Below are 26,381 nucleotides of genomic sequence, written 5' to 3' on the forward strand. Positions count from 1 at the left end.
GAAAGAAAGACTTTTGTAACCCTAGAGCAGGGGTCTCAAACTCAAATTGGCTGGGGGCCACTGCTGTGAACGAAAACCCATAGGAGGGCCATTTTATCATTCAAACACAAGAAAGCGCAATTTTTGTTTCTGTAAATTTATTTCACTTGCTGAAATGTTAGCTCTCATTCATTTCAGATTATGTAACTAACATATTTGTGTCATTCCTAACAAAAAAATGTAAACATCAGTATATTAAACAGATATATTTAACAATATATAATATTTTTAAGTTAGTGCAATTCTTTTTCCCTTACTTTAACTTAAATAACTTCAAAACATTGTACTGAACTAAACCTTGCAGTGAATACAATTCCTGAATACATTTGCACACTATCACTATTCTATTTCTTGCCAGAAACTTGGCAGCGCTTTTGCTCACACAACTGAGCCACGTTTGCCCTGATGGAGGTCACAGTTGAAACCCTGAGTACAGCTTCAAGATGGGCGTGACTAAGTTTAGACCTGTACTTGGATTTATTGAAGTTCATAGTTGAGAACAATTTCTCACACAGATATGTGCTTCCAAAAAGGCACATTACCCGACTGAACACTTTGGACAGCTCTGGGTAGCATGGAGGTAACTCTTTAAAAAACTGTCCAGTCTTTTCTGTTTTTCCCTGTGCCTCTCTGAATTTAGTTTTTAGCTCACTGTTGCACTGCAAGTCAATAAGCTCCATTTGCAACACACTTGGGACACTCTCCACGTCAGCTGAGAAGGGATCTGCGAACAGCTCAAAAGTGTCACGGTGTGACTTGAAGTCAGCAAAACGCTGATCAAGAGATCTGCATGTAGTGAAATGACTGAGGTTTTTTGCAGAAAGCTGAGTTTTCCACAATTGCAGCTTTGTGGAGAAAGCTTTCACACTTTCATATGCTGCTGTGATGAGCTGACCAGGACCCTGGAGCTTCAAGTTAAGGATATTTAGCTCCTGTGTTATGTCCACCAAGAATGCAAGGTCCATGACCCATTTAGGGTCATCAAATTCAGGAACATCCATTCTGCCATCTTCCATGAATCTCTTCACCTCTGCTCTTAAGTCAAAAAATCTCTTCAGGACATTCCCCCTGCTGAGCCAGCGCACCTCAGTAAAGTAAAGTACATCACCATATGTTGACTCAATTTCTTCTAAAAAGGTCAGAAACTGGCGGTGCTGTAAACTTCTTGACCTGATGTAATTGACACATTTCAGGACAACAGACATGACATGTTCATATTTCAAGCATTTGCTGCACAGCGCTTGTTGGTGTATAATGCAGTGAAGAGCAACTGCTGGATCTGCATTTTCCTCTTCTAACTTTCTTTGTACCAGCGCAACCAGCCCGTTTTTTTTTGCCTGTCATAGATGGGGCGCCATCAGTGGTAATGCCTACCAATCTGTTCCACGGCAAACCAGCGCGCTCAATCGCATCGCACAGCTGCTGAAATATATCGTTGGCTGTGGTACGTCCGTGCATTGGACACAAACTTAATAACTCCTCCGTCACTTCAAACTGTTCATTTATACCCCTGATGAAAATGGCAAGCTGCGCAATGTCTGTTTTGTCTGTGCTTTCGTCAAGCGCCACAGAGTACGCAGTGAAAACTCTAGCTTTGCCACGCAACTGATCATAAATGTCACTGGACAACTCGCTAATCCGCTCTGCCACTGTGTTTGTCGATAGAGCGATATTGTTGAACAAGCTCTTTTTTTCTGGACATAGAATCTCAGCGACTTTTAACATACAATCCTTCATAAACGGTCCTTCAGTGAATGGCTTTCCTGCTTTGGCGATCAACTCACTCACCACATAACTTGCCTCAACTGCTGCATCAGCATCCTTTTTGGCTTTGCAGAAAAGGCTTTGCTGGGATGTTAGCTCTTTCTTCAACTTCATGGCTGTTTTTTCTCTCTCGTCTGCCTGGTACTTCTCGTATCGTTCTCCATGTTTAGTTGAATAATGACGCTTGAGATTATACTCCTTTAGCACGGCAACCTTTTCCTTACATATCAGACAGGTAGCATTTCCATTAAACTCCACAAAAAAATACTGCAATGTCCAACTTTCCTGAAACTGTCTGTGTTCGTCGTCCACTTTCCTTTTCGGTTTAGATAGAGACATTTTCGTTTTCGTTCCTATGACCAAAATCAGCTCTATTTACAAATATGCCGGGTTTGCGCGGGTTTCTTCTTCTTTTTTTTTATGCGTACACGCAATTTTTTTATATATAGAAAGATTGTGTTTGTTTCAATTTAATTTAAAGTGTTATTTTTTTAATTGTCAAGAAGCAACTAAAATAAATTAATTAATTAAAATAGTTTTGCGACCGAATTATGTTATATTTTCTACATCTGATGCGGGCCGGAGGAAGGGGGAGGGGGGGCCGTAAATGGCCCGCGGGCCGGGAGTTTGAGACCCCTGCCCTAGAGTAATAGAAGAAGATGAAAATTTATATTTTGAAATTGAGGGGACGAAATATTTTATTGATACGGGGGCCGAGGTCTCAATTTCAGCTGAGCCATTAGACAAAACCGGTTCAATTAATGTACAAACATATGATGGACAAGTAAAAAGGGAAAAAACAGGCGAAAGATATGGAATCACTATGATTGAGGGTTCGGAAAATTTATTGGCAGCAAAAGACCTGAAAAAGATTTTAAGATTAAAAGAGGTGAATTATGAGCAAGAATTGAAAAGAATAGAGAAAGACCCTATGGGAGAAGTAAAAATGACTGCGGGAAAGTAAGTGATAAATTTTCACACGTTATAGAGGGAGGGATCCGTAAACCCCAAAGACAATACCCGATTAATAAAAAAAGGAATACCTGAACTAAAACAAACAATACAAGAGCTAGAGGAGCAAGGAATTATAATGGAAGTAAAAGGAGCTATTACCAATAGCCCGATACAATTAGTTCCTAAAGAAGTTAATTCTTTTAGATTGGTTAATAATTTTTGAGCTCTGAACCGTTTAACGAAGCCGGATAGGCGTTATTTAATTAATGCAAGAGACACAGTAGAAAAAATAAAAGAGGGAAGATTTTTATCAAAAATCGATTGGCAAATGGGTTTTGGTCCATACCTCTAGCAGAGGAAAGTCAAGAAAGAACTGTAAAAGAAGTATTAAGGCGACTTGCGGATGCAGGGTTGAAACTAAATATAAAAAAATGATATGAAAGACCGAGTAAGCCAACTCGAGACACCGAAAACAGTTAGACAGGTCCAGCAAACAATGGGATTAATGGGATACGTTCGAGACTTAATCCCTTGCTTTAGTCAGATGGCAAAACCCATCCATACAACCATAAAAGGTGGACGTTTAAATTGGACCAAAAAAGCAGAGGAAGCTTTGCAAGAAATGAAGGCAGCTATTTTGAATTCAGGACAGATGGAAGGAAGAAATGACGAAAAGGATTTAGAAGCGGATTTGGAAATAGATGATATAGATATAGATTTCGACCGGATAAAGGAATTGGAATATTGTTTCCTATTGCCAAAACAATATTAGAAAATAATACGGGAAAACAAATACCATCACCAAGACTTGACATTCCGCGAAGGGGAGAGTGTGATGATATGAATGAAAATATGCGTTGCCAATTTGGAAAATTGGATGAAAACCGATGCTCAAATAAACTAATTTTAAAAGAAAGCAGAGTTCTTTGTGTGCCGATGGGCTTCTGGAGACAAGGCAACCTTGACGCAGCTGCCTTATCTTCTGGCAGGAAGCCAATAATGGAGGGGGAAACCTCTGTTTTGCCAGCACACAGACACATTTATATTTAAAGTTATAATAAATATGACCACAACCTCACAACCACAAATTCTTGCATGTGCGGTCGATAAAGAATTGAAAATAAAGTAAATTAATAAAAGGTTCTGGAAGGGGAGGGGGTGGTCTAAACTCTTTATTATTATTATTATTATTATTTTTCCTTTCTCTTAGGAATGATAAAATTACAAGACGGAGACTAAAGAGAAGAATGGGCAAGGAAATTACAACAATGGAGAAAACCCTGTTTGCCCAGACCTTTTCTAGTGGTACTAGTCACAGGGCTTATGATTTTAACAGGAATTTGGCCCTTAATTAATTTCACTACGAAGTTGATTGTAGTGGATGAGATTACTGTGAGAGAAGTTTCAAACTGTACTATAGCAACCAAATTCTTTGAAGGCCCATGTGAACGGAAAACATTGGAAGAATGTAGCAAATGTGAAGAAATAGTAAAAAATTATACTGTGGGGGAAAATACCATAGTGAAATGCAGAGTAAGGACAAACCCATTCAACATTACACAAAAAAGAAAAATTTGGATTTGGCACAAGATACAAGGAATAGAATATATTGGACCTGGAGAAAAACACGGATGTTACCAGGATCAAGAAGAAATTATAATGGAAAATAGAGAACCACCCGTTTAGGGGAAACTACTGAAGGAATTAGTCGATACTCAGAGTATCATACTCCAGAGGTTTGAGAACCCTTTACCAAATTAGCATTACAACAAATAAATTTTGGGAGGACTGTCCAGAGAAGGATTTAAATAAATGTGACGGAACTCAATACAATTTGGAGTTACACACCCATTGGAGATGGAGGGCTTAAGATGCTAATAGGACAATGATTAAGAACCAAAACTGTGTAGAAAGAGCAAAAGTATAATATGCCCATGTGAATATACTTCTAAAAAATGGAATTGTGGGGAAAATTATATGGCTAGGGCAGGCATGACTTGGGAAAAAGAAAATAAAAATAAACATTGGTTGGCTTTTTGGAGAAACGCAAAAGGTCAAAAGTGGCAAGGCTTACGAATAGCAATTATGGAAAGAAATAGTGAATTGTGGAAAAATGTGATTACTGAAAACGGAACTGAGACTGATCAAATGATATTACAATTCCGATTGTGGGATTTATTTGGTGATATTGGCAGTGGCGTCATGCCCATTTCAGATTTTTCCTCCCTGATAATTTTTTTTAATTCTTTTAAAATTTCTTTTCATTTTCCCTGATTCCTTTATTCCTATTATGCTAGCTCCATAATTACCAGAGCCTATAACGACCCAAATATATTCTTTTTCTTGATGTGTAATAATAAATCGGTCAGCATTAGCCCGCCAGTTTTTCCTAATATGGTGTCTGTGTATCAAATCTACGCGCGTAGAGCTTTACGCTTTAGAATCTTTGCTGTGTATGTTCAGGCGGTACAAGCAGCTCGCACGTTGAACTGGCAATGTTTTACGAGTGGTAAGTTGGAAAGTAATTTGTGGGATTTAGTGATAATTCATATTTAGTGGTAAGGAAAGAATATGTATTGATTTGATGAATGAAAAAAGTCAGCATTTATTAGTAGCCTATATGTAAGAAGCTTTATGATTTCATTTCAGATTTTCAGTCAGACAGCCAAGGCTGTGAGGATTCCACTCAGATTCTGAGTGTCACACAAAGCCATGAGATAGAAGGTGATTATGTCATTTTGTCATCCCAGATGAGCGTTTGGCAAGGGACAGTTACATAAGGAAAGGGCCTATTCGCAGGGAGGAAGACAGATATCCAAAAACTTTACATGGAAGCAAACTCAGAAGTTTCAGCAAGTCATGGTTTGAGAAGTATCAGTGGTTAGAATACCACAAAACAAATGATGCTGCTTTTTGTTTTCCTTGTCGAGTTTTTGGACACAGTACATACCATGACAAGTTTTCTGCTGAGGGGTTTAGGGATTGGAAGACTGCTTTGGAGACAGGGAAAGGCTTTGATCGACATAATGCAAGCCAACTACACAAAGACAACTTTCAAAAGTAGCAGATGTACTTGATAAATGATCCAGTTGATGCACAGCTGTCAGTACAGAGAGCAAACCAAATTAAGCTTAAAACAAAAGAAAGGCAGAACAGATTCCAGGCTGTCCTCAGACTTGCAGACATAGCATCAACACTCGCCAGATTGAGATTGCCTTTTCGAGGCCATGATGAATCTGAAACATCAAAAAACAAAGGTGTTTTCCAAGAAATAACAGGATTAGTGGCAAGATATGATGATGTACTTCATGCCCACATTGAATTGGCCAAGAAAAACCCAAAAGGTGTGCCCAGTTACCTTTCTGCACAGAGTCAGAATGAAATGATTGGCTGCATTGCAAAAATAATAGATGAAGTGAAGGAAGCTAAGTTTTTTTCTGTGTGCCTCGACACAACTCCAGACTCAGCTAAACAGGATCAGTTGTCGGTCATTCTTCATTTTGTTGACAAAACAGCCAATATTCAGGAGTGCCTAATTGATATGGTGAACGTGAAAGATACAACTGGTGTTGGTCTTGCCAGGACTCTTGTGGAGACAATGGAGAAATACAACCTTGAATTCAGCAACATCAGAGGACAGGGATATGATGGTTGTGCTGCCATGTCAGGAATATATAGGGGCGTACAAGCGATCATAAAACAGACCAATGACAAGGCATATTTCGTGCATTGCTATGCCCATCGTATGAACCTTGTTGTAGTTGATATGTGTTGTAAAAATATACCCTCCCGCAACTTCTTTGGTCTCATTCAGCAGCTCTACGTGTTCATGGAAGGTTCCACCAAAAATCATAGCTTGTTCATTGATGTACAAAAAGAGTTGATGGGAAATGACCCCGGGAGACCCAAGACACTGAAGTCCTTGAGTGCAACAAGATGGGCAGCACGAATTGACAACTGCAGAGCACTTCTCATTACCATAGATTCTGTGGTGGAGACATTGGATCGGATTCAGACAAGTGTTGCCTTTGACAGGGACACATCAGGAACTGCAATGGCACTGAGAAGAGCCATTGATTTTGAATTCTGTTTCCATCTGGTGGCCTTAAGTAGAATTCTGTCGGTGACAGGTACACTTTCAAAATACCTTCAGAGTGAAGACATGGACATCTGCACAGCTATAGATCTTGTGAATGATTGCAAAATGGAGTTGTCTGTCTTGAGGGGGGGTGAAGTTTTTAATGAGATGTGGAATGAAGCAGAAATGGTGGCATCAAAGATTGACGTTGAATGGGTGGAAAGAAGGCAACGAAAGGTTTCAAGGAGACTGGATGACAACTGGCAAAGCCAGACACAGATCAATCAAAAAGAGGAGGTGAAGGTTAATTTTTACTTTGCCACTCTTGACCTCTGCATTCAGAGCATAACTGAAAGGTTTAGCATTGAGAACCAACCTCTTCTCAAACACACAGGCTGTCTCACAAGACCATCTTTAGAGAAGATCCCAAACCTGAAACAGCTGTGTGCATACTACGAAGGGGATGTAAATTCACATCAAGCTGACATAGAATACAAACTCCTAATACACAGATTAAACAGAGAAAACACACCGCCCTGCAAGATGTTGGCTATTTATCAGTTCCTGCATCAGAATGGTCTTGTTGAAGCATATCCTGAAATTAGCAAAATGTACCAGCTCATTATCGCTCTGCCAGTCACATCATGCAGCAATGAAAGATGCTTCCCTGCGCTAAAATTCATAAAGAACTGATTGCGTACCACAATGTTGCAGGAAAGAATGGCTGATCTGATGGTGATTGCTGTTGAGGCAGAGAGGACCCAGGATGTGAACTTAGAGAGAGTGAGGGATTCCTTTTGGAGCCTTGCAGACAGACGTTAGGGTAGGCATAAAAGTCCACTAATTTGTGGTTTTATCATCTGTGTTTTAAGTTATTGGCATTGTGTATAATCATATTTGTAAATTGATGCACCCGTAATTGTTGAGTGAAGAAGTTAAGATTGCACTATTTAAGAAAAGGGGCTGTATTGCATTTCCTACTGTAGAAGTGAATGCCAATCAATATGTTTAACCATAACAGCACAAATAATTGACGATTACATTTGATTTGATTGCTTTTGTAAATTTCTGACAAATATTAATCATTTTTAAATAAACGGGGTAGTGTTAACCTTATTCAGCACTGAAATCTGTCAAACTTCTTTCAAAGTCCTTCATCACATATTGATATTAAAATAACTTAATTTCAGAGAACCACAAAGTCAGACCTTAGCCCCTTTATATACCTTTAATGTAAGATCGTTCTTCGGTCACATATCTATTTAAAATCATAACATAAAAACTGCAATGGTACTGTTTTTAAAAACATGTGTAGAAGGCCTAAGTGTACAGTAAGTGTGTGTGTAAATATGCTTTAATGAAGTAGACTTCAAAAGCTTTTGAATTTGAGCTTACAGTTCTTTCATCAACCTGTCTTTTACATAAACTTACAAAAAAGATACTTTAACTTAGTCCTCAGATAGAGGAGGGTTGCTGCTAGCTCCGTTAAGGTATTTCTGTCCCTCCCAAACTGCATTGAAATGGTATGTTTAGGAGCCAGAATTGTAAAAAATTTCAGGGGGAGAAACCCCCTGACCCCCCCCTAACATGATCAACTCATCAGGAAACAATTGCAACATCTCAGATTGTGCCCGCCCCCCCCCCCCTGTGAAAAGTATGAAAGCTCAAAAGATTAAAGTAGGCAACAAGGAAACTCATAATGGAATGGGAATAAAATATAAAAATACCTGGTTAGGAGGTTATTACCCATTACCGATAGTACGAATGCGATACGCAAATGATAGTAGAATCGTATGGGCTATTCCTAAAGAAATTCCTGAATATCATAATAAAAAGACTGTGCCTTAACCAAAATACAAAATGACAGTTAATGTCAGTGGCATACTGAATGACCAGGAAGAACTGACTGTTGACAGCGGTCTATGGACTGTTTATTATTTTGAAGGGAGAAAGTCATTTGTGTATGCAGGATGGGCTTACTTAAATACTACAATAGACAGTAACCTGAGAAGATTGGATATTAATCAAGGAATTAATAGGATGTTGGCGTATAAAGTTACATCTTATAAACCCATATTTATGGATAATAAAATAGATTATGATGAGGAAGATAAAGGTAAATGCATGCCGCCGTATCCATTGTATTGGGCAGTAGCCAGACTCCAATATGCTGAAACTAATTCAGGGTACAGGCAATGGACAACACAAGATTTTAAGCATTTAGAAGATAAAGTGTTTCAAGGATGGAAAATAGTTGGCAGAAAGGTTAAAGAGACTGTGGAAAATGTTGTTGCAATAGGGAAAAATATTGCTACTACTACATTTGGGGCAATACAGTGGATAATTGATCACTGGTATGTAATATTAATAGTTGGGGCCATTATTGGTATTCTGATTTTATTGGAAATTAGGCCCCGTCCACACTACTGCGTTTTCGTTTAAAAACGGAGAATTAAAACGAATACGATCTCCGTCCACACCAGCGTTTTGTCTGCGTATTAGAATTGATCTCCGTCCACATTAAAACGACTAAAAAAAAGCAGATCACGTGACCATTCACCAACACTGGGCATGCGCGTGCCGGTGTAAACAGTGGTTGGCGAATCAGGGAAGGACACGTCATGACTGATGACACCCAATCATAGAGCCGAGCGTAAGCCTCTGCGTTATCGTTTCTAAACTTCTCCGTTTTAGGTCTTCGTTTTTCCCGTTTTAGTGTGGACGGGAGGTGCAAACGTAGCAAAAGGTCTCCGTTTTTAAACGAAAACGCAGTAGTGTGGACGGGGCCTTACAGGCCTTGGGGGTGTAATGAGAGCCCAATCAAAGGCCTTTTGTTGTGTTAAGTTTATCTCGCAGGTGTCTGGGCTTGGAAGGAGTGTGGATAAAGACAACAAACAAGCTCTTATTGTTAATCAGGAGCACCGAGAGGCCTTGACACAATCTATGTCCCCTCTGAAAAGGGGGGTATAGTGGTATAAGTCTCATAGCTAGTTAATACATCTTATTCAGTCCCCTAAGACGTACAGTTGTGACAGTTACAAGATAATCCACAATGGCTAGCAACGACAGCACTGCATCTACCCATGAAGGGGTTTAAAAATTACAATTACATTCTGTGTATGGTTAAAGATTTTATTTTATTTATTTTTTGGACTATGAAAACTGAGTACATTGTTGTGATGGGCAGAATAATTGTTTATACAATTATATTCAAGATGTAACTGAGTATGTTAAGAATTGCAGTAAAGGGGGATACAATTTGACTATAACATATTCAATGTTCTTATGAACTCAGGAGAGCTCCAGGGGGAGAACTTTTGACAAGATGATTTAATTACTGGGTTGTCATTGGAGACGACAAATGCATGAGTTGTTGTCAGCCACTGATGGACCAAAGAGTGAACTTTGTAATGTTGGATTTATGTCAAGATAGCTATCAAAAAACTGCATATCTTATGTGGTACAATAATGATGATACAATTGAATATGTAGTTGGTTGAAACGTTTGTATTGTGGTGGCAACATACTCCTGTGGCAACATACTCCTTTTTGCACTCCACAGTATATAGGTTAAAAATAAAAAGGAGTAAAAAAAAAAAATTGTGTATTATTAATAAATGTGTGGGCCTTTTACATTTGTTAATGGTTGGTTCAATTCATCATTATCTTTGGGGTATGTAAAGAAAAGGTTGCTATTATTATTGTCTCCTGTAGAGGGCGTTAGCGCTGTTAAGTGACGGTACTGCTCCGGTTGCTTCAGAGTTAATGGACTATGTGCACGTTAGCATATGCTACTTCCGGCTGCGAAACCGGGTGTCTAGTTTCCGGTAGCCTGATGGACGACGTAGAGGATGTATATTTCTCCAGATGTCTTGAACATTTGCCGAATATTACTGTCGATTATGTTCATCGACTGGCTAATGATTTTTCTCCAGCTCCCCAGAGCAAGAGAGAAGGGGTTTAAATATTACATCTCTCAGTATTTGCATAATTTTGAAGGGAACGTTAAGTCACAACAACATCCATGCTCAGACTGATCTCATGAAATTGCGTATGTATGACACGTATCACATATTTTTGGCATGCTATCAACACGCATAATTTCTTTTCAGCGTGTTTATGAATGCCGTTGACTTAACATTATTACTGTATATATAATATATATACAGTAATATATATTCATATATATATATATTGCATATGACCTGATCAACCCCGTCCCTAAACCTACCCATCACTCCTACCATACTAGGAAAAAATATCGCTCCCCAGATGTAGATCTACATTTTGTTTTGTTTCGCTCGGACATTTGACGGCGTGTACATACGGTAAATACACGTGGAATCACTCTGACATTAATGTTGCCATGCTACGTGCTCAAGCTATGCTATTTGGTAACTGTTTTGTGCATTTTCCAGAACAGTTTGTGTTAGCCATTGTTTTGTTTATGATGTTCTGAGGCTATGTTGTTGACAACCACTGATCTATATAGAATGTCATTAGATCAGTGTTGACAACCACTATACATGTCATACAGGGAGTAAAGGTATCCGACTTTGGTTTGTTCGTTATCTAGTTAGGCTGCTTTCACACATTTCTAAACAGGTCTCCCTTGCAAAATAGGTTCTAACCCCAGGGGCTTCTCCCAGTTAAAGGGTATAATATAATGAAATAATTAGTAGCCTAAAAACGTCCTTCTAGTTGTCATGGATACACAACGCTCCACTCTGTAAAGCGACTGCTTGGGTGCAGTGACAAAAAGCAGATGTGAAATATTGTTTACTTTTCACAATGCAGCAGTGCCTGGCTCCAACCAAATATGAGTGAAAACTGTGTTGATTGACTTGACAGTGAACAAACGAACATAGTTTTAGACAAATATATTTAGATAACTAAGCTTTAGATAGCCGGTCCACTGATGTAAACAACGGCAACCGGAACCGAAGTACCCAACATCCGCCCTCAAGGCGGAAGTTAGCATTTTTCTTGTGCACAGAGCGAATTAAACTTTGCCGGAGATTGCAGCCAGTACTCCTGTCTCACAGCGTGTGCTTATTTTTCTACAGGTGAGCAAAAACGATCTATAAATTGGTCAAAACTGATGCTAAATACTGTGTTTCAAGCATGTTGATTGTTGATGTGTTACTGAAAAGACTGTTACCCAGATAGCAAACTGACATTGAATCAACGTGGAAACATGACATCGAAACAACGTTGATCTGACATTGTTTTGCTCATCGAATTAACATTGAACCAACATCAGATGCGTCATTCTTTCAAAACTAACGGAAAATCAACTTGAAATCAACGCGTTGTTTCAACGTTATGAAAGCAAACCAATTTTCGATTTTCATTAGCTTTGAAGAATGCCGCGTCTGACGTTGGTTCAACGTTAATTCGATGACCAAAATCAACGTTGTTTCAATGTCATGAGAGACGTCGTTTCCACGTTGATTCAATGTCAGTTTGCTGTCTGGGTAGTTTGATTAAAACGCATGCAGTGGTAATGAGTGATATATTGGATTGCACACGAGTGATAAATATGTGAAATTGAGGTGAAGTGAGATAAAATACTCATGTGTAAAGAGTTTCGGAATGTTTCTAATGTGTTTTCTATGTGTATTGTGATTGAATGGTAATATTTAAGCGAGTTGGCATCTAGAGTTGTCTCGAGCCAAAATGGCGTTCCACGTGAGCGTGAGCTAGAGCCAAAATGGCGACATGTACAAGATGCGGTTATGTGAAACTGAATACGAGATTTATTTATGTGACAGTGTGAATCTGGAATTAATGTTCATGGTGATGTTAAAACCATTAAAGCAGTTCAATGTATTGTGATTATAATGTGTTACAGAACAAATGAAGAGTTCAGATGCAAAAGCCTCTAAATGCCATTTGAAATTTTCTTCTTTAATGATGATTTTTATCAAACTTGTATATTTAAGTTCAGTAATTTTACTTAAATGGCAATGATAATTACCTATTAATTGTTATTTAAGTGAAATTACTGAACTTAAATATACAAGTTTGATAAAAATCATCATTAAAGAAGAAAATTTCAAATGGCATTTAGAGGCTTTTGCATCTGAACTCTTCAAATACAGACAAAAGTAACTTTTTGGAAAAGCTTTTATTGAAAATGTAATGTAAACATTCATTTTTTTAATGGAATGTGTTATGTAAAACATATGTGTTATGTAAAAGCAAAGATGTTAATGTTGTGAATACATTGAGAGATAAGAAAATTTGAGAGTTAAGTAAACTTTGCCGGAGATTGCAGCCAGTACTCCTGTCTCACAGCGTGTGTTTATTTTCCTACAGACACCAAGCCGGCAAGGTGGTTCATTCAACTTACCCATTCAGGCTTCCCAGCCCTGATGCGGCTAACAAGTACAATGTTAGATCTTCTGAATTGCTAACTGGATTAAGTGCAGGTATTTTGGAACAATGTAAAAAATAACTTAAAACCTTTTGACAAAGACTTTAAAGACTGGTACAATGATTTGGATGCGCATAAAGCATGGCAGTCGGGAGACCAGATTTTTGTGCATTGCCTGCATAATAAATTTGAAATTGAAGTTGTAAGATTGGTTAAACTTGATGGGATGTTTTTCTTTATAGACAGAGAAATTTGTGGATTTTCTGGAGAAAGAGGGTCGAGCTCAAACCAAGTCACCTTCACGCCCGAAGGATCTGAAGGGCAAACAAGCAGCACGGGTGTCCAAGGTACTTCCAGTCCCTCCAGAAAAACGTGATTATGCGATCGCTGAATTCAATGCAAAATCAGCCACAGTCCGCATATTTATGCGGGGGCCGCATTTTTTCAAATAAGCCGCACTTTCGCCGCATAAATTGCCGATTTCCGTGCAAAATATGCGGGGTTTGCATGATTTCATAATCCTCGCATTTTCGTTGCAAAAAAGTCGTACAAAAATGTTGCGTTTGCTTCACGCAAAAGTAGCCATTTCCCCCTGTTTCCATGGGAATGTTATGAAGTGACGCAATTACACGACGGCGACGGGATAGCTCACAGCTGAAGTTATTGCAGAGGCCAGACAGACTCACGGAGGCGATTGACATCTCACAAATCGAACTCGTATAACTGTCTGTCACACGTTCTACCGTCACATCGTTACTTAATAAACAACATAAGATAAAAGAATTAGCATCAAACAGAAATTACCCGCACACATGGGGTGTTTGAGGCGTACATATAACACTGCAGACAATTCAACAGGGAGCGCGCAGCTCTTAAAGAGGCCACACCTTATTTACACTCGTTATAGTCTGAAATAAAACATGATGAGAAATTAAATATTCCCAGCACTTTCTATGATGTAGTATGCTTGCTTATCAAAGGAAGTAATAAGAAATGACTCTTTACATCAAGGTAGTAGCCTAAGTGAGAACAGGGTGTTGGCGGAATCATTTTTTTTCCTCTTTTTTATCAAACCGCAGTTTTTGCAAATTCCCGCAATTTTTGCAAGTTTCCGCAATTTTTCAAGTTCCCGCAATTTCAGCGCATAAAATTGCATAAATATCCCGCATATTCCATCGCATTTTTAAAGAAAACGGGCCGCGTAATCAAGGATTTTTGCCCGCAACAATCACAAAAAAAACTCTGCGTTTTTCTGGAAGGACTGATCGTTTGGAACACCAGATTCCTTTGCTTGGTTTCTGCAAGCCTTGTCTGAGTGAAGGGAGGAGCCGTGCGTTTCTGTGTGAGGATCCGAGCGGCCATTTGATTGGAGCGTGTGTACATGAGCTTACCAATGGACGGTTTTTAAAAAACAGATTTGGTCAGTATTTGACTATTATTAAGCAGAGCACAAACCCTCCGGGTGTTGCTGTGAAAGGTACAATAATTCATAGAGTAAACATGAGACCAAGAAACAAACGGTTATGGGTGGAACGTTACATGGCAACCTGGTCTCACAGGATTCCGTGAAATGTCCACGGGCCCTTAACTCAAAATCCGTGGAAACATCACGGAATCGCCGCGAATTCCGTGATGCGGCCACGGATATAACTCCAACGCAAGTCAATGACACTCACTTTCCGTGGTCCACACACGGATACCCGTTTGAATGACGGAGTACAGATCTCACCCAACGGACGTGCTTTCTCATTTGGAAACGCAACATTTGAAGAGTTATAGTTTCTTTTCCAACAATAAAAGCCATAATGACGTTAACCTCTTTATTACAGCTATTGCTCTGTCCTGCCGTCATACAAATTCAGTCTGTTTCAGTTAACCGATGTCCCGTGATGGCACCACGGACCTCAACGACCTCATGGACGTTGTAATGTGGCTTGTTTAGAAACTAAGCTTATGTCTACTCTATTACAATAATGGCATGTAATTAACTTGACGTTTTGTCTCGTCCTCATAAAATCCATTTTGATGGCGTTTACACCTATTTCTCGCTTGGCTACGGTCAGAACTAAAATCTGTGATAGCGGCACGGAGTGAGTCTGTGCTGATACCACGGATAACTCCAGCGCAAGTCACACTCATCTTCCGTGGTCCACACACGGATACCCGTTTCAATGAAAGAGAACAGATCTCACCCAACGGACGTGCTTTCTCATTTGGAGACGCAACATTTGAAGTATTAGTTTATTTTCCAACATCAAAAACCATAATGACATTGTTATTGTTGCACTGTCTTGCCATATTCAGTTCATTTAGCCTAACCGATGTCCCGTGATGGCACCACGGACCTCAACAACCTGACCTCGTGGACGTGATGTGGCTGGCTTGTTTAGAAACTCAAGCTTTATGTCGAATCTATTACAATAATGGCATGTAATTAACTTGACGTTTTGTCTCTTCCTCATAAAATCCATTTTGATGGCGTTTACACCTATTTCTCGCTTGGCTACGGTCAGAACTAAAAACTGTGATAGCGGCACGGAGTGAGTCTGTGCTGATACCACGGATAACTCCAGCGCAAGTCACACTCATCTTCCGTGGTCCACACACGGATACCCGTTTCAATGAAAGAGAACAGATCTCACCCAACGGACGTGCTTTTTTCATTTGGAGACGCAACATTTGAAGTATTAGTTTATTTTCCAACATCAAAAACCATAATGACATTGTTATTGTTGCACTGTCTTGCCATATTCAGTTCATTTAGCCTAACCGATGTCCCGTGATGGCACCACGGACCTCAACAACCTGACCTCGTGGACGTGAATGTGGCTGGCTTGTTTAGAAACTCAAGCTTTATGTCGACTATTACAATAATGGCATGTAATAACTTGAAGTTTTGTCTCGTCCTCATAAAATCCAGTTTGATGGCGTACACCTATTGCTCGCTTGGCTATGGTCAGAACTAAAATCTGTGATAGCGGCACGGAGTGAGTCTGTGCTGATACCACGGATAACTCCAGCGCAAGTCAATGACACTCTTCCGTGGTCCACACACGGATACCCGTTTCAATGAAAGAGAACAGATCTCACCCAACGGACGTGGAGACGCAACATTTTATTTTCCAACATCAAAAACCATAATGACATTGTTATTGTTGCACTGTCTTGCCATATTCAGTTCATTTAGCCTAACCGATGTCCCGTGATGGCACCACGGACCTCAACAACCTGACCTCGTGGACGTGAATGTGGCTGGCTTGTTTAGAAACTCAAGCTTTATGTCGAATCTATTACAATAATGGCATGTAATTAACTTGACGTTTTGTCTCGTCCTCATAAAATCCAGTTTGATGGCGTTTACACCTATTTCTCTCAGTCAGAACTAAAATCTGTGATAGCGGCACGGAGTGAGTCTGTGCTGATACCACGGATAACTCCAGCGCAAGTCAATGACACTCATCTTCCGTGGTCCACACACGGATACCCGTTTGAGTGACGGAGTACAGATCTCACCCAACGGACGTGCTTTCTCATTTAGAAATGCAGCATTTGAAGTATTAATTAGTTTATTTTCCAACAATAAAAGCCATAATGACGTTAACCTCTGTTATTGTCCTGTCATCATACAAATTCAGTTTGATTCTGTTAGCCTAACCGAAGTTCTGTTACTCACTGGAATCTGGATGTTTTACTGCGTTTGCTCATTTAATCATTAAATAATTAATCAAGTCTTCAGGTCGACTGTTTGGTATAATCAACATTTGCCCCGTCATTGAAAAATCCAATTTGATCACGTTTTCCATTTAGCCAGCCATGATATCTTTACATTTCAGAGAAATGCTGTGCCTCTTGCGACATTACCACTGATCTGGAATGGATCTGTGGTGGACCCACGGTCTTGTTCTATGAGTTGCTTTTGATGTTTACTCATTAAACTTTAATACTTCAGGTCAACTGTCTAACAATGGCGCTATTGCACTGTGCTATAATTTATTCAGTTTGATCATGTTAACCTTCCATGGTCGACACACAGATTCCCTCAGTAGCCTGATCTGGATGTTGGTTTATGTTGTCTGCTCATTTGGAAACCTAATGCTTCTGGTCGACTTTACAATCGACCTGTCAAAATAAAATCCAGTTTGATCATGTTTTGCAGCCATTTATTTGAATAGATTAAAAGTGAATTTGTAATGCCACCACCGATTCATCCGTGGGGAAAACAAGGACTACAAACTCCGGTTCCACTCAATTAAAAATTATTTTGTTAGTTAATTTCAAAATAATTAATTTTCATGGCGTTACTTTTTTTATTTTATTTTATTTTTTTTTTTACAGAAATCATGTGATGGACCCATGGACCCAATAGGACTATAAAGTCACCGTCTAAAAAAGGACATTGTTATTGTTTAGGTTCATGGATTACCATGAACATTTAGTCGGCGAAAGAGTGACCCTAAGCCTATGCACAATCCACATTAACAGAAAACAGGCAATCCATCCATAGTCATATACTTGATCTGGTTAAAGTAGGCAACATTAAAAACATGGAATGCTTGTACAAGGGATTATTATTTGAGCAGTAGTGGTAGTGTGCTCATCCCCACATGTGCGGTGCTGGGCAAAAGGGGGCTGGATAACTTAAAATAATGAGATACCCGCACTCTGCTATTTTTCCCATAAATACTGTGCTGCAACGTTTTGACCCTGCATTTTTGCACAATAAAAGTATGAGAGAAATAGCAGAGTGCGGGCATCTAATTTTTTTAATTTATTACTCATGGACAGAGTTGTCAAAAATACACACTTTCCATACTCAAGTAGGAAGACTTTTACATTTCTTCTGAGATAACGGGAAATCATGTTCAAGGTGGATTTTCTATTTATTTCCTTAAGACCATAACAATTTATCCTCTATACAATTTCCACAAAACATCATGTGAACTAGTCAAGAAGGAACGAACTTACAGAGAAACAAGCATTGTGATATACAAAGTAGACAGGACAATAATGCAGTGTAGACAGAAGTATACAGTTGGTTTACCGAACATGGCTTAGAATAATGAAAATGAACTATAAATGTGTGCAGTGAATTAGCGGTTACCACATAAGAGCAGAATATGGCTATGTAATATGAACAATGCATGAACAATACGATAAGTGAAAAGTAGTATCTGTAACATTATAATAGTAGTAAGAATAATGTGTATGCAGTGTAAGAAAAACAAAATAAATATGGATATTCAGTATGAACCATATAGACATATGTACATCTATGTGCAGTGTGGTAACAGTACCATTGTAGTGCAGAAACATTATGAGTATTAAGAATAAGTGTATGTTTCAGGATGAATAGTATGGAGAGCAGTAGAATATGGCTATGTATAAGTGTAATTACAGTGTAAATGTACATTTGAAGAGTTCAGATGCAAAAGCCTCTAAATGCCATTTGAAATTTTCTTCTAGAATGATCATTTTTATCAAGCTTGTATATTTAAGTTCAGTGATTTCACTTAAATGGCAATGATAATTACCTATTAATTGTTATTTAAGTGAAATTACTGAACTTAAATATACAAGCTTGATAAAAATGATCATTCTAGAAGAAAATTTCAAATGGCACTTAGAGGCTTTTGCATCTGAACTCTTCATTTGTACATAAACAGAACATAATGGGTCTCATTCATGAGACACGAGGAGAAAAAAAAAATTGTAAATCGTGTGTAAAGTGGTTCTGGCGTAAATTTTTTGAAAGAAATCTACACCTGCTCCCTGCCACGCGTAAATAGTGCGTTTAACATTAGAACGTTTTGAAAGGCAGCATTTTAAAATTCACCTTAATCAGGTACATGTTTACACATCATAAATATATATATATATATATATATATATATATATATATAGTAATTACGTACGGTTTTACTTTTTACTTTTATGATGAGAGCCAGTAATAGCATCTGCAAATGGAACACAAGTCCGCAAGTCTTTTTTTATTATATTAAAAAAAAAAAAAAAAAAAATATATATATATATATATATATATATATATATATATATATTCAAGCTGTTTATTCAATTTTTTTTTAAACTAGTCTGCAAGTAATAAGTGTTGCAGCCAAGCTTCATGTCGAACCATTTTCTTTTCACTTCTGGGACTGTTCGATTAACAGATGAAACTCCATTAACTGCATCTGTAATGTGCTGCAAAGCATTTTTCCATTAAGCACTAAGGTAAAAGCATTATTACCTCAAAAAATCTTTTTTTTTTAGGACCCGATACACCACTATGTACGCTTGAAAATAAAATGTGGCGTTTTGAATAAACTTCTGATAATAAAAAGCTTTTGACGTAACATTGAAATCCTTCCTTTGGTGTCATAATATGATGCCCATATATAGTTGTCAGTCGGTTTTAATCTGCAGGATTTATGGTAATTGAGAGAATGAGCGTGCATGCACGTCCCATTTACAACTGATTGGAATTCATTAACACACACACTTCTGTGTAATCTGACGTTTTCAAAGTAGTTGTGAATCAGGAGAAGAATTTTCTGCAATGTCTCTTTACGCACAAATCACTCACATATGTACTTGTATATTTACGAACGTTTCATGAATGAGATCCTATGAGTGGGATTAGGCTTTAAAAAAAAGAAAAAAGAAAAGAAAAAGGAAAATAAAACACAAAGTTGACAGATTTTAAAAACAAAACATAGAGTGGTCTCTTTCCTAATCTTCTGACTCTGGACTACTAAGGTCATACTCGTCATCAGTGTCCGTACTGCATTCTGTGTCCTGTATCTGGAGGTCGTCAACTATAGCCCTGTACGTGCTCACAGCATTTTGGAATAAACTCCCCAGTATGGAGGACCTCCGCATGAGGACACTTTTCCAACCAGATGCAGCATCCTCTGACATGTCACCAAAATCTGTAACATACATAAACATAAGAATTACAAGTATTGTCCCAAAATCATAGCATGTAGAGCCACATAGAGAGAAACATTTGGTTGTTTGTTGCATGAAATCTTAAACAAGTGAAACAAGGACATTTAATTGTCATATACTGTGGTTACTGGGGGGTGGGGTTGAGGTGAGGATAGACCAAACAAAGTGTGAGGGTGGAGTATGACTAATATGGGTGTGATGGCAGTGGGACAAAACTAAACAAATAGACTGGTACCAGCTCAACATGACTTTTTAGCACTCTGTACCTACCACTTTTGGTTACACCTCTGTTGAGGTTACAACGATGATATGTAAATATTGGAGATTGCCAAGTTGTCATTGTTATCACCAGCATCGTAATGTCTGAGCATGCCCTCAGCAGCTATCTGTCAGTGTTAGCACGGACAGGACGGCTGATAAGGCATAAAAAAAAAATTTGTTTGTTTCCGGTTTCCGACCGACCCTGTCAATTATTACGACCCAAATTTATTTTATGAGCTTGGGGAAGAAATAATAAAAATTAAATAAATACACAAATAAAAAACTTTGAGGCGAACTATAAATTTACGTTTTTGTCTTTTTTAAGTTTTTGTACGCGTGCTGTACAAATTTACGTTTTTGTACAGCACGCGATGCAAGATGCATCTTGTCCTCCAGCAATGCTATAAACAAACGAGGCAGATATCGTTCGTCAAACTGAACTATAATACATATTATACAAGTCTTTTTTTTGTCATTTCTGTCTTTTTTTGCCGGATTAGAACATCAATAAAAAACCAAAAAATAACTAGGGAATCACTTAACCGAGAGAATGATTCTGATTTTATTACATTTATTGCAAGTTGCGATCGATTGTGGATAATAAATGTAGGCCTACTGTATTACTGATGGTAAGGTTGCGCTGTTGACGCTCGCGCAGAAAAATCTACACACATGAGCGGAGCACAGGTTTGACCTAAAAATATCAAAATTGAAAATACTGTGGAAACAAAAACACCTACATCTTGGATGCCCTTGAGGTAAGCTAAAACATATCAAAAAATAATTTTGTGAACTATCCCTTTAATGTCAAGCCCTGAATAATTTCCTACCCATCCGTTGCTGCCACTGAAAAAAAAATTATAAAAAAAAAAAAATCCCTACCGACCCATGACCTGAACTGACAATCAACCGGAACCAAACTTTTTTTTTTTTATGCCTAAGAGTAAATATTGCCATCTCCCCAAAAATGTGCCTGTATTGTGATGAATACAGAATGCTGTTGATTTTATCTGCTATAGTCATTGCTGTTACCATCTTTTCCACGTTGGTGATGTTTACTTCAGTGGGTAGTTTACTTCAGTGTCGCTATAGCCACCAATTACATTAAATGGTACTTTTATGCAGTGGTAAACAAAACGTCTGTAACCAGAGAACCGTAATTTCCCAACTATTAGCCGCAGTTTATATTGATTTTGCAAAATTTCTTCAGCTATTAGGTTAATACACGGGGGCAGTTAATATGGAAGTGATATGGTTTTGTTTCTTTTAACTTCCATAAAACACTGCCCTGCGGCTTATACACAATGTGGCTAATACACAGGAAATTACTGTTATCAAGTTGAGGTGAGTTGAGCAGTAGGAAAGGGACTAATTTAGTGAGGAAAAAAAAAAAATTCAGAATTTCACTTACAGCGGCAGCCCATTCTGATGTTCTCTTTAAGCTTATCCACTGCCTTTATCTCCTTTCGTAGAGACGTGATGTGCTGAGACATCTCCTTCACAAGGATGCTCTGCTCTTCCTCAAGCCGTCTAATTAGCATTGTTTGGTCAAAAACAGACCGTTTTAATCTGAAGGAGTGGCCTATGGGTAGAGGGAATTGATGGAAATATGAAAAAAGTGATTTAGTATTCACAATTAAGTTACAAACCCAAACATACACATAGATAGACAGATTGAGAGATAGAGAGAGTTTGTCATTGCTATACCATACGCATGTAGGCATACATTTTAGAAAACATGTCAAGATAGGCTACCATACCATCCTCACTTCTCTCCCAAGGCAGGATGTAGTCCTCTGTCAAATTGGAAGCCAATTCCCCATCAATCGTATCCTCTGCAATAGTATTGTAGAGTACAATCTTTTGTCTTAGTTTGTTTTTTAATTCTCTTATTTTTCTTCTCTTTCTTTGTCTGGTCTGGTTGCTATCTGCAAAGTGAAACAATAAAACTCTAAGGAAAACAGAGTTTTTGTTTGTTTGCATTTGCAATGTGCCATTTCAATATTTGTCAACCAACCATGCTGACGATAGAGGTCCTGCTTCTTGCGTAGCAGGGACACTATGATACTTTCTATCTCAGCCCTGAGATCCTCTGTTGCTCCCTGTTGTGTTGTGCTACCTGGCTCTGAATAGGTAACACAGTCAAGCGATAGTTTCATTTGAAAGATTCTGATCACCTTATGTAGTTCATATTTGAACAAAGTAACTAACAGTTGTATTTCTGAAGAGTCCGAGCACTGTGCATGATTTACCTGTGATTGCCCACTCCTGAACATCACACACCCACTGCTGTGCTGTTTGTTCAGTGATGCCATTTCTCAGGCTGAAATCACTGAAGCTGGCAGCTTCCACCTTTGCCCTCTCTGAGATCTTTAAATGACACACACACACAAAAATTCGGGATCAAGAAATTCATTAATCTACAGTTTAAAAATCAGTGTATGAATGAGCTTATTACAGATGGCCAGACTCCAGCTACGCTGTTTGTTATTAAAATGTATGTTGTGTCTGGCCAGAGGAACATAGAAAAATGTCCTTACCTTGATGTATCTGTTGGCCAATACCTTGTGAAGGTTTGCTGTTTTTTTTTTGTTCCACCCCATGGCCTGTTGAGTGAGCATATTTTCTCTCCCTGATTGAAAAAACATAAATCTGCATGAGTGATTGGATCAGTTTAAATGGGAAATACCATTGCAGTTAGACATGACTTAATACAACAATTACTTTAGTGAGAGGAAAACATGAAAATGACATTTTAGAAGTCAGAAATACCTCCTCACGGTGTATGGTTTGTAATATGTCATACCAACCTGCCTTTGTCATGTATTTCGTGACAAGAGCTGCCCTGGAGAGGAAGCTGTTTACCTACATGTAAAAACAATACAGAAATTAATGTATTCCCATTACTTAACACAAAAAAAAAAAAATACACAAAACATGTATCCATATTATTAGTATTTTTTTTAATAATATCTGATCGTCAATTAGCTCTCCCCTTATAATGCCATGGAAATTAAAACGAACACACCCTTTCAGTGGTCTCCATACACAACCAAATTGGCAAGATCGAGCCTGAATTTTCTAAGTTGGGAACAACCTTGGATATTAGAGTGACATAGCCAACTGGGCTGTGACATAGCCAACAATCAAACAGATCTCAATCCTCACTGACTTCCATATAGTAAGAAAAAATACACACTATGGTAGTCAATGGGGATTGAGATCTGTTTGATTAAAACATTCTTCCAAAAAATCTTCCTGTGTTCAGCAGAACAAATAAACACATAGAGGTTTGGAACAACATGAGGGTGAGTAAACGATGATAGAATTTTCATTTTTGGGTGAACTAACCCTTTAAATGGTGCAGCTCAGAAGGAACATAGCTTGAAATAATGATAGAACATCTATACACCTACACTGCTGACTTCACTTTTTACTCAGACATAATCAAATGGGTGTTGCAACTGCAGTTCAGAAAATGCTGATGGCCATTCTAACAAGCATAGATCTTTGTTTGATATCCTGATGTACTTTATCCTTCACACTCTGCTTATCTCACATGTATCAGTTAAGTCTCCTATGTCCACATAGTTACTAAGTCAGCAATAACAAACCTGCTCAACTTCCTCTCCGACAGTGTTCCCTGCTCCATCCTGATTCCTGCCACCCCATCTCACCTGTAACAGTGATTTATCATTACCTTCTAATGGTAAAAGTGTAATGTAATGTATTATATTAAACTTACTCCATTTACAGTCATTTCAGGTACCTCGCATTTTGCGGTGTGCGCTTTGGCGTGCATGACACTCAGAAATGGCCTCATTTCCATCAACGGCTGCATATCGGTGAAATTATCAGCCACCTTGCTTAGGTAGGGCCAGTACCTAGAAAACAAGAGCATCATTATTGGTATTACCAACACAATTTGCTTGGAAATCAATCGAAAACTACGACTCAGACTAAAACATTCAGGTATGCGTCATTTGATATACAGTAGGTTTACCAAGAGAAGTTACCTGCAGATAACATCCATTGCGAAGAAGGTAACATTTGCCCTCTCTGCCATGTCCTTTTGGATAAACATTGGATATGCGAAGATTTCTCCACAGTAGTGGTTCAGGGCACGCAATAATATCCCGTGTCTGATTGATAAGAGACAATGAGTTTAGTAATGATCAACATACACAAAAAGAGTTGCTCTAAATCCTTACGCACACACTAACATACACTTTCTTCCTCTCTCTCGTACAGTCACATTTCTTGTTTTTACTTTACATCAAAAAATGACATTCAGGTGAATAAATAGATTAGTGTCCACAACATGAATGACACTGTACAGGAACACTCTCCTGAAATTCGAACACACCTGCAAACTGCCACCTGAATGCCCTCTTCATCAATTTTTGAGGAGGATTTGTTGGATGTCTCCTTACTCGCCTTGAACCTCGACACCCCACACGTCCCACTGTCATTTGCCTGTGAAGTCAGCAGTTACTCATTTCAACAAATATACACACACATCTTACACACATAAATAAACAGATTATGGTATGCAGAATCAAACTTACTCTTGCCCCGCTGTTTCCTCTGATTTTCTCCAGAAAGGTCAGAACTTCATCATCTTTGGCTATAAACAAGCCCTCATATAAAGACGGTTCCTCGGTTCTGTACAAATGATCACAATATACCTAATTTAACTAATGCAGTAAATGCACATTACTCTACATGCAACTATTTCAATGACAATGTTCTTGTTAAAAAACAAGTGAGACATTACATACCCTCTTGATTTTCGGAAGCGGTAATGTTTTCGGTTGCCATCACAACACACTGCCAACATGTCAGGTTGACAGGCTGGACAGCAAAAAGAGTCAACTTCAGACATCATGTCCTCTGAATGTTTGCATAGGCAATATTCAAAATAGCTCTTTTGAAACATATCCGCACAGATTTTCCCCATCTATGAAATGAAAAAACAAACAATGGATTTAGAGGAAGAAAAAAAAAACATACCCACAAAATTACAAATACAGTCATAATTGTGTGTTACAATGTGATTCAGGCAGACTAACCCTTCCTCCTTGAACAGACTGGTGCTCCAACAGCTTTAAAAAAGCATGTCTTGAAAGCGAGGGAGCTGACAGTTTCATGTTAGAGAAAGCCTCAAACACTTCAAATGCATACAACGTTTGGCAGTTTGTGGTGCTTGGCCAATAATTATATTGCATAAGGTCTTTTACCCCTGGAGTCCATTCAGTCTTGCACTTTGGACAGACCTTTCGAGGTAAAGACACCTCATATCGTCCTGTCAAAAAAAGAAACACATAGGGATGTCAATTTTCACATATTCCCATGATCGGTCGTCGTTCAAATTAACGATCGATTAATCGTTAGCCTTAATATTGCAATATGTGTCTGCTCTGTCATATAGCCAACAGCTGGACAGGGTCTGTAAATGCTGCTCAAAACGCTGTTCATCACCAAATTAAAGAGAATGTTTTTTTTTTTTTATCTAAGTAAAGGGCTGGTAGGATTGTAAAATATATCGATGTGATTGATAATTACATTAATTATTTAATAATCAAATAAAACGACAAATACAACGTCGTGTCACCAACCGCCTCAGATGTGCTTGTCAGAATGTGTGACTGTTGTGGACATGCTCTTCCTGGAACAACACACTGAAAACAGCAACTAAACCCAATGAATTCTCAATGAACTAATAAAATAGTGTTCTCATGTTATGTGATATGACGGTCCCAAATTAATCACGGTTATTATTAGTCGTGCATTCTGCTTGAGCGGTGCTCGCTGACTAAATAACCGTTGAGCACTTTGCTAGTGTGTTGTTTAACTCAAAGAAACACATCCTATGAGATTAATCAGATATACTAAATAAACATAATAGTACTATTTATATCTGCACAAAATGACGTGAATGCACAAGTGAACTTGAACTAG

General features: G+C 38.4%; 2 protein-coding genes and 1 pseudogene across 2 annotated transcripts; 1 reads left to right on the top strand and 2 right to left on the bottom strand.

Moving 5' to 3' along the window:
- Positions 1-383: 383 nt before the first annotated feature.
- LOC120485961 (general transcription factor II-I repeat domain-containing protein 2 pseudogene) lies at positions 384-2,142 on the bottom strand (annotated as a pseudogene).
- Positions 2,143-5,824: 3,682 nt separating this feature from the next.
- Positions 5,825-7,528, top strand: LOC148977381 (zinc finger MYM-type protein 1-like). The gene has a single exon (XM_089116611.1). The coding sequence runs from the start codon at positions 5,825-5,827 to the stop codon at positions 7,526-7,528; it is 1,704 nt and encodes a 567-aa protein (XP_088972737.1).
- An 11,755-nt stretch (positions 7,529-19,283) lies between these two features.
- LOC120470862 (uncharacterized) lies at positions 19,284-25,358 on the bottom strand. Its single transcript, XM_089116648.1, has 13 exons — positions 25,202-25,358; positions 24,989-25,085; positions 24,787-24,896; positions 24,437-24,562; positions 24,190-24,304; positions 24,035-24,097; positions 23,231-23,285; positions 22,961-23,052; positions 22,673-22,790; positions 22,438-22,545; positions 22,181-22,348; positions 21,838-22,002; positions 19,284-20,140 (listed from the first exon to the last, which is right to left on the bottom strand). The coding sequence occupies exons 1-13, from the start codon at positions 25,306-25,308 to the stop codon at positions 19,941-19,943; spliced, it is 1,524 nt and encodes a 507-aa protein (XP_088972774.1). The 5' UTR covers positions 25,309-25,358; the 3' UTR covers positions 19,284-19,940.
- Positions 25,359-26,381: the final 1,023 nt, after the last annotated feature.

The sequence above is a fragment of the Pimephales promelas genome, chromosome 10 (genome assembly GCF_988280905.1).
Source record: "Pimephales promelas chromosome 10, fPimPro1.hap1.1, whole genome shotgun sequence".
Taxonomy (NCBI): Eukaryota; Metazoa; Chordata; class Actinopteri; order Cypriniformes; family Leuciscidae; genus Pimephales; species Pimephales promelas.